At 39.5% G+C, this 8,990-nt stretch overlaps 2 protein-coding genes across 2 annotated transcripts; both read left to right on the forward strand.

Moving 5' to 3' along the window:
• Nucleotides 1–2,119: 2,119 nt before the first annotated feature.
• On the forward strand, nucleotides 2,120–5,651 carry LOC135348604 (uncharacterized). Its single transcript, XM_064546875.1, has one exon. It carries the CDS (start codon nucleotides 2,138–2,140, stop codon nucleotides 5,480–5,482), a length of 3,345 nt encoding a protein of 1,114 aa, XP_064402945.1. The 5' UTR covers nucleotides 2,120–2,137; the 3' UTR covers nucleotides 5,483–5,651.
• Nucleotides 5,652–5,790: 139 nt separating this feature from the next.
• Nucleotides 5,791–7,890, forward strand: LOC135348609 (uncharacterized). Its single transcript, XM_064546883.1, has 4 exons — nucleotides 5,791–6,962; nucleotides 7,030–7,211; nucleotides 7,323–7,506; nucleotides 7,567–7,890. The coding sequence occupies exons 1-4, from the start codon at nucleotides 6,258–6,260 to the stop codon at nucleotides 7,624–7,626; spliced, it is 1,131 nt and encodes a 376-aa protein (XP_064402953.1). The 5' UTR covers nucleotides 5,791–6,257; the 3' UTR covers nucleotides 7,627–7,890.
• Nucleotides 7,891–8,990: the final 1,100 nt, after the last annotated feature.

The following is an 8,990-nucleotide window of genomic DNA, read 5'->3' on the forward strand; positions in this document are numbered from 1 at the left end:
GGCATTTCAAATTTGAGCATTTTATAAATCACTTATGGTCGTTAAAAATAACGGATGCAAGCGGTTCATTTCCAAACTCCATTTCGTTGCGAATTTGTTTGTGAGAAATAGGACATCTAAAAGCCAACTCATATAATTATGGCTTAATAGTCAGTCAGCTTACACAAAGCCATGTTGTAAGGATTAATGACATCATCTGCTACATTGCATAGCTGTCAACAGCTAGTTTTATGGTACGCTTTTGGCAATTGAGAGACATAAAACTTGCAGTATCTGGGACAAGAGATAAGATTTATTTTCAACTTTCCTTTAACACAATGTGATTCTTGTAAACATCGTCTCCAAGAAGATTAAACTCACTTCTTGCTATTAAATTAGCCATGAAAGCACATACAAAGCCAAGCGGTATAAAACTTGTTTGAAATCGGATAGATTGGTTCTGGATTCGGTTAATTGGAATGAAAACGGTGCTAGGTTGTATGCTTCTCAGAATAGCAGGAAGGAAATAGTCCTTAGATGATGGAATTGGAGCTGCGATGTTCACATGCACAAGCAGCTCAACTAGCTAGACTTTCAATGGGCAGAAAGTCTTTCCTTTTGGTTTCAATGTCTTCGAGTGAGAAGCGTCCACGATGTATAAAGTGATTGTATTTGTCCACAGGCAATTTAGAGTTTGTCGAAGCGTACACATCAAGATAATTTCACTTATACTTGAAAAAAAAATAATAATAATAAACCAGAAGTAGACATTACAAGCGTAAAAGAAGATGCACGCAAAGAAAGTGGAAGGTACAAAGTGACAACACAGGAAGTGACGTTGGACAATGCAAAGCAGCAGCGTAAATGCTCTAATGCTACTATATATATATAGAGAGTCACTTCTAGATGGTACATATACCAACATTGTATTTTGATTTCCGTGTGTATGTATGTTAATTTTTATAGTTTGCATAATAATAAGCACTGTATATGTATAGAGAAGGTGTTAGTGAGTACGCGGCAGCGGAAGTTTTCCTGGATATGTAAAGTGTTTCTTTAACAATCAATCACTTATTCACTCTAACTAGAACAGAAAATAGAAAAGCATATATACATGTACATATACACTAGATATGGGTTAGGGTTAGGGTTTAGGGTTAGATGTTCTTCTGGAACATACAACTCTAGAACAACAGGCAATAACAAATACATCTAACACTGGCAAACAGGAACTCAAGTTAATTAATTAGGTTCAGTCTGACAAAAGTGGACTCTTCCGAACTGATTTATGTAGGTATATGTACATAATGAACAGCTTTAATGTACAGGACGAGAAGGTATATACTCCCCCACACACACGCACACATGCCTGTCTCCTAGCAACACTACGAGTTAGTAGTATATGTATACATGCATGTTACACTATCACTATAATTATAGCATTGTACATAATAATGATTGTATACACTCTAGACAAATCATAGGAAGTTAGTGATACCGTATAGCGGGTAATTTTCGTGGGGTAAAATATTCGTTATTTTCATGGGAAAGCTAACCTCCACAAAATTTTAACGTAGGCGTGGAACGTAGGAATGCAGTGCAGGCAACAAGACTAAACGAACTTTTTACTCACGAAAACCACCATTTCTCGAGTTGAACGAATTTTTTACCCCACGAAACTTACCCGCTATACGGTAGTGAGGCTACAACTATACATGTACATTATACCATAGAGCATCTGCATAGATTGAGTAGTTACCTCTCCCTCCTTAATCTATGATTATACTTTGCATTCAATTTAGTATATTCATTGTTGAACACACACAATCACATGTATACCATACATGTATAATTATGATATAATTATGTAGTTCTATTTTAATAAAGGCGACATCATCATACTCTTAGCCTCGATCCCAGGCCGAGTTTTCGCTTTTATAACGGTTAGGCTAGCAACTATGCCTGGTACTAGTTGTCTGCGCATGCGTCAAATTTTCATTGTATTTGTGGTCGGCAAAAATATTTATACACGCACACACACACACACACACACACACACGCACACCACACCACACAGGATCGAGGCTATGATGTTGTGTACCAGCCACGCCCGGTTTTCTGCAAGAAGCCATAAAAGCTAATTGAGCTAGCTAGCGCTATGGTTCAACAAGCAGCAATGTACAAGATGGTTCAACTACTCGGCATGTTAGTGACAACTGGTCTCCTCTCTCTTTGTATGGCAGAGACCTTCCATGTTACTCCAACTTTCCCTGCCCCAGCTGACTGTCCTAAACCTTGTCAAACCTTGGACTACTATGCTCAAAACCAAAATTTATCTGCGGGCCACAACAACATCACTCTGATATTCCTGGAGGGAGTTCACAATCTCAGCAGCGAACTTACTGTTAATAATACTAACCTCATAATCATGCAGCCAGCACTTCCAAATCAGAGACAACGCCCAAAGATTATTGGTCGATGTGACACTGATAATGGTGGGCTTATTAGAATCATAGGCATAGCATTAAATACATTGATCGAAGAACTTTTGTTTGAGAATGTTTCACTAAAGCTATATAGATCTATTGACGAATTTTCAAACCTAGATGTTGACAGCTCAATAACGATCAAAAACTCCATTATATCGAGATCTACTCACGCCAGTATAGGAGTCAATGCCATGTCAGTAAAAAATTGTTTGATTGAGGACACTACGATATATTATATTTTGGACATATGGGCATTATTTGTTCATGATATACCAAATGTGATGATTGTCAATTCCAACATAAGTCATAATAGTGTCGGGCTTGGATCAGCTAATTCAAACATAACACTCAGAAACTCTTCGATTGATAGCAATGACTTCGGAGTTTGGCTAATTGATGATATAGAAAAACACTTCAATATAATGGATAACTGTTCTTTCACCCGAAACAAATTCTTAGGAATATGGTTAGGGAATGCTCATCCACAAAAAACAGTAACAACTATTAATGACTGTAAATTTGATAACAATAGCGGAACACCAATCCTAGCCTCCGGAAGTACCTTTCATTTGTCAGGAGAGAATGTGTTTTCTAACAACATTGCGGTAAGTGGAGGTGGTCTGGCCTTGTATCAATCAACAGTGCTATTTGATTCAGGATCGTCTACACGCTTTGAGAACAATACAGCTATGGAGTATGGTGGGGGGATCTACATTGTTACAGATACAGCTTTCCCTCCACAGCTGCTAGTTCCTCTGGCGAACATAAATTTAAAATTTATTTTAAACCCACTTTGCTTTTATAACAGTGCTAGTGACCACACAAGTGGTGATATTCCGAATGTGACGTTCTTTGGGAACAATGCCTATTTTGGTGGAAAGGACATCTTTGGACTCACAAAAATATCAGTCCATAACAATGGTTATGGATGTTCAGTTTCAGAGGATAGTATCTTTCATTTTGACGATTCAGTACCGAGTTTTTCTCGACTTGCATCAAACCCGTCTCGAGTGTGTTTCTGTGTAAACGATACGCAACAATGTCAAAACCGTATATACCTTGTAGTTAACGAGACGAGGTTTCCGGGAGAGAATTTTGATGTTTTCGTAGTTCTCGTGGGATTCAACTTTAGTAGAGTAACAGGAACTGTGTTTGCTACTGTACTGGATGGGAATACTGGAAATATCAGTGATATTCAACGCATACAATATATCAATGACTATGCACAATGCACAAAACTAACCTACACAGTAATGTCCAATCAAACAAGCAGGCCCCTCCAACTAAGCCTCTCTGCTGAACAATCGTATGTTCAAGGCAATCATAATGATATAAGTAAAGAAAGTGTAAAAAGCATATACTCTGATGAATGCAGCCATACAATACCGTGTGCAGCTCTTCTCACTACGTCCGTCTTCATTAACATCACTGTTAATAAATGTCCTCTGGGGTTTCAGCTTGATAAGACTTCAGGGGTGTGCGAATGTGACAAAAGCAGCACTCAGTTGAATGTAACCTGTGACATTCAAAACCACACTGGCTACATCATCAGAGAAGGAACTGTGTGGGTGGGAGTGGACACTGTCAAAAATGAAACTGACCTTTACTACTTGTACCAATACTGTCCTAGTGACTACTGCAATAGGTCTGCAATAGCTGTTCACTTGACATCCCCTGATTCACAGTGCAGCTCGAACCGTACTGGAATTTTGTGTGGGAGATGTGATGACGACCACAGCCTGCAATTAGGAGGTGATCGGTGCATACAATGCCATGACAATAGTTTTGTTGCTTTGTTGATAGTGTTCGCCACCCTTGGGATTTTACTGGTTGCTATGATTACACTCTTCAACGTCACAGTTGCCAATGGCACCATAAATGGACTCCTATTCTATGCAAATGTTGTGTGGATTAACAATGCTATATTGTTCCCACAGCGGAACATTGGCTACTACATCATCACTGTGCCTATTGCTTGGATTAATCTGGACTTCGATATTGAGACCTGTTTCAGCCAAAATTTGGATCAACTAACTAAAAGTGGTTTACAGTTTGTGTTCCCAGTGTACATCTGGTGCATTGCTGGCCTTATTATTTTAGTTTGTCGGCATTCCATAAAAGCTACTCAATTCTTTGGTGGAAATTCTGTTGCTGTTTTATCTACTCTCATCCTACTATCTTATGGGAAGCTGTTCAGGATTATCACAAATGTGTTCACTCCAGCTGACATTTCTGGCTCTGATGGTTCTATTCGCAGAGTTTGGTCCCTTGATGGAAATGTTGAATATGGAATAACACATGGACACATTATCTTAATGGTGGTTGCACTACTATTTATGCTACTGTTTTGGTTGCCATTCACCTTGACTCTCCTTCTAGTACCTTTCCTAAAAGCCAAGTCAAACTACCCACCCCTTCGCTGGATTAACAAATTCATGCCCTTTTTTGATACCTTTTACGGTCCTTTTAAAAACAAGCGACATCATCAAGTGTGGACGGGGATTCTGCTCATTTCACGTGTAGTGATATTGATTGTTTTTGCATCAACCTCGACTTCCAATCCGAATGCTAACATACTGGTGTTGACCATTATAGCTACACTCCTGCTACTCTACATAGCATTTGTGGGATTTCTCTACACGCAGTGGTTTGCGTCTGTGCTTGAAGTATTATACCTATTCAACCTCATCATTTTAGGTGGAGCATTCTTGTTTTATCAAACGCAACCGGAAGATGTCCGACAAAAGGAGACCATCAATCCAGTGACAGCTACTTCAGTTTGCATTGCTCTCCTTCAGTTTACTTGCATTATAATCTTCCACATAGCCAAGAAGGTCGGACCCAAGCTTCAGAGGCTCATTAAGAAACCAGAAATACAAGATGCACGCAAAGAAAGTGGAAGGCACGAAGTGATAACACAGGAAGTGACGCTCGTCAATGCAAGGGAGCAGCATACATACTATAATGCCACTGATTATAGAGAGCCACTTCTGGATGATACTGTGATAACCTGAACAATTAAGGACATTGTTCTATATAGTTTAGAGTAGATGTCATAGTTCAGAGTAGAGTACACTAATCTTCCTTTTTGTTTTATGTTCTAGAAGTTTATTTACTGTTTTATATTAAGTAGCTTTCTGAGTGTTGTATCTCATGGTTCAATCAGTTATTCTTTACGCTGAACATTATATGTGGAGATACTACAGATACGTAGCAAAACAGCTAGTTAACATTGTACGAACATTTTTGCATTTTGCTGCATTGGTTCGAGAAAGGCAGCAGCACGTTTGTTACTTGGAGAAGATTACCTATAAAGCAGTGTAGCCAAGCCGAGAATATGCCAGCGTTTGATGTTACCATACCCCTATACCCACTTCAGTTGTGCACGAGGACCATACCTTTGCACGCTCTTCACCCCCTCAACCAACACGAAGCCGTCAACCAGCTTTTCAATCAGCTAATTAGCAGCTTCATTTTTGAGATCAAGATTAAGAGAAACGATACACTTCCCTTACCCATATCCAGTTCCTGTTGTTGCTGCAGAGCCATGTCCTAGCTTTGGATGAGAGTCTTGGAATATTTCTAGACAGTCTCTTTGAGCACATAGCAAGGAAGTGTTGGAAACGAGGTCTAGAAAATGTACCTGTTCTCTCCCGAAAAAGTATTGAGCACTTTTGTCCTTTCAGCCTTAGACGAGAATCTGTGAATGATACCAAGCTAAAATCTCCAGTGAAGGCTTTGATCAAAGCTAGAAAACAACTGTTAGAGTCGGTTGATGAATTAAACTTAATGCACAACGTTCAATCTGCCATTGATGTTACAAAAAAACTGGCAAAGGAGGTTAAGGATATTCAAGAAGGTGTTGTCAAGATATGTGCTGCATTGCTTGCTGCTTTAATGGAGCAGCAAATCCAGATTCCCCTTTTAAGTAGCCACATAAGCACTGCTGCAGCCCTGTCCACCATATCATCAGTAGTTATGGGTGCTTGGACATTTGTGAGTATGGGATTAGCTGAAATCTCTAAAGTTTTGAGTTCGTCCGAAGGCCAATCTTTCAAAATTGAAATCGAAGACTATATCAATACAGTATACTACAGCACAACTCTAAACCGAAACAAAAGTCGAGAGGAACGTTCATATGCGAATAAGTTGGGATCTTTGATTGGAGAAATCAAAGAGGGTCCAACCGTCACTTGTAGCGAGGAGTACATCAGCTATTCACTCGAATGCCAGCTTAAAAAACTTTCCAAACAGCTAAATTTAAACGAATCCACTCAAGTGAGTCATCTTGTTAGCTCCTGGAATGCAGTCTTCAAGAAAAATGCTCTATCTCTTGTTGCCAAGACTCATCAACCACTAATTGCTCGCTGGCTTAAATGGTCGTTACTCACTCACAATCTAAGAGAAACACTTGCTAGCTACCTCTGTGTGGCAGTAATTGGTATCTCAAATTCAGGCAAATCTTTGCTTGTAAATAGCCTATTCAAAACAAAAGTAAGTTTTTTCACATTTGCATACATAATTATACTTTGGTAAATCATGTTTCATTTTATGTACATAGGCTCAAGTTGGAACTACACAGTCAAAGAAAACAGTGGTTCCATTTTTGTACAATTTGGATGGGATGGTAGACAATCTCGACGTTGTAGATTTCCCTGGTATTGATGACAAGGATGGAATACCAGAGCTAATGAACCTGCTAGTGAGCCTCGCCCAAGTTGTCCTGTGTGTTGTGAACTACAAGTGAGTGCTGTTAATATTGTAACCAAGTAAAGTACTGTATTGAGGTGTCATGTGATCAGTATGTATAGTGAATTACTAAGTATGCTGCTTTTTTTCTACATACACATACAGGAGTGTCAACTCCAAATCTCTCACAGATTTGCTCTGTCAACTTGAAAAAGAGGATATCCCTGTGCTTTTGTGCATAACACATGGAGACTGTTTGTGTGCTGACATTTGCGAGGAACTTACTAATGAAGATGGTGAGAAGCCAGCAATCGAAACAATGAAACACTGTCTTGAACTTGAATTAAAGGTGTGTTTATTAACGAAATAATAACAGTTTTTTAAAGACAACATTTATTTAATCGTGCAGGCTACCACTGAAGTACTCAGCAGTCACCATGTCATGTACATTGATGTACTTTTGCTTTAACAAGCAGCAATCACACCTATCTGTCGAAGAGCTAAAATTGTTGGGGGTATTTTCAATAGCCAAAATTGGATGGTGGCTCGTGGAAACTATCCGCGATAAGCTTGATCAGCCTGCTATTGCTAACAAACTTCAAGCATTTTTACAGCCTTAATAAGCCATGACAGACAATTAATTTTATATGCTGTGTAATGATATTTAGGCCATCAAAGTAGATCGGTTTTTGTATTAAAATTGATGAGGCCATGAGGTCATTTTTCCTTATCATGCTGAGAAGGCACAATTTAATTGGTATACAGTAGACTCGTTAATCCGACCACCCCCGCCCCACGGTAGCCTCATTCCCAGGCCAATTTGTCCTTATTTTAGAGACAACTCAGCTGGGAACAAGGCTATCCCCGTGGGTCCTGCTCTGCTATTCAGTATCTAAATCTAGATGCGTCCAGTTCAATACTGTTGCATTCCGTAAGAAGCCAGATTCTGAAATTTGAAGAACCGTAGAGTGACAGAGATGATACCGGGAGATGTGAGCAGCTGCCTTGCCTTGAATCAAAACCATGATTAGAGGAAAGAACGTGATGAAGCTAGAGAACCATATTTTGATTAGTCAAGAGCCATTGTCCGCGAGTAGTTTTTCATAAGATTTGCTTTGGGAAGTCTTCTGCAGACATGCGGGGTGAAAATATGTGTACCTTCAATGCAGTGACCTTATACCTGAGAACTAATCTGTTGTTTTTATGAGTTGCATGCCCTCTTCTCTTTATACGCCCTAGGCTTGCTGATATCGTCATCTATATGTTACTAGTTGGGCCACGCCCAACCTTGGACGCTCACGTACAGTGGAGGTCCGACACGAATACCTCAATAGGCTAAAATTGAGTTAATCAGTTTTACATGCAACAATGACTTTACTGTTGAATTTTGCACGTGACCAAGCCTAATCAAGTCTAGCAATGAAATGAGATCAACCCTACTCCTCCAACCTGTCCTGGATACGCTGCCGCCTAAACTTTTCTCAGTAATGTACGCTGTCACTTAGCCTCGATTCCAGGCCGCGAAGAGAAAGGTGGCCTGAAATCGTGCCTAGCTGTCTTTTATAGCCTACCTTAGCTATATTAATTTTTACGTCGGCTATTTCTGCAAATGAAAGTAAAATCGCAAAAATATGTACTAGATAATACCACTTGCGAGTAATTATAGAAACGCTATAATTTCACAGAATTTGGTGTATGGTGCAGGTGAGTGTCTAGGGTTGGGCAACGCCCAACTACTATGTCACTATGAAAAATGCAATTAAGACCCTTGCATACCCTCATTAATTAATACATTAGCGACTTAATGACCTGTCCTCATCCGCTATCAATCAG

Source organism: Halichondria panicea, chromosome 15 (genome assembly GCF_963675165.1).
Source record: "Halichondria panicea chromosome 15, odHalPani1.1, whole genome shotgun sequence".
NCBI lineage: Eukaryota > Metazoa > Porifera > Demospongiae > Suberitida > Halichondriidae > Halichondria > Halichondria panicea.

Bases quoted from the DNA above. Each gene is read 5' to 3' on its own strand.
- LOC135348604 (XM_064546875.1), top strand. From the start codon at position 2,138: ATGGTTCAACAAGCAGCAATGTACAAGATGGTTCAACTACTCGGCATG.
- LOC135348609 (XM_064546883.1), top strand. From the start codon at position 6,258: ATGCACAACGTTCAATCTGCCATTGATGTTACAAAAAAACTGGCAAAG. The intron at 6,963-7,029 runs GTAAGTTTTTTC...TTATGTACATAG, and splicing joins ATAGCCTATTCAAAACAAAA to GCTCAAGTTGGAACTACACA. The intron at 7,212-7,322 runs GTGAGTGCTGTT...ATACACATACAG, and splicing joins CTGTGTGTTGTGAACTACAA to GAGTGTCAACTCCAAATCTC.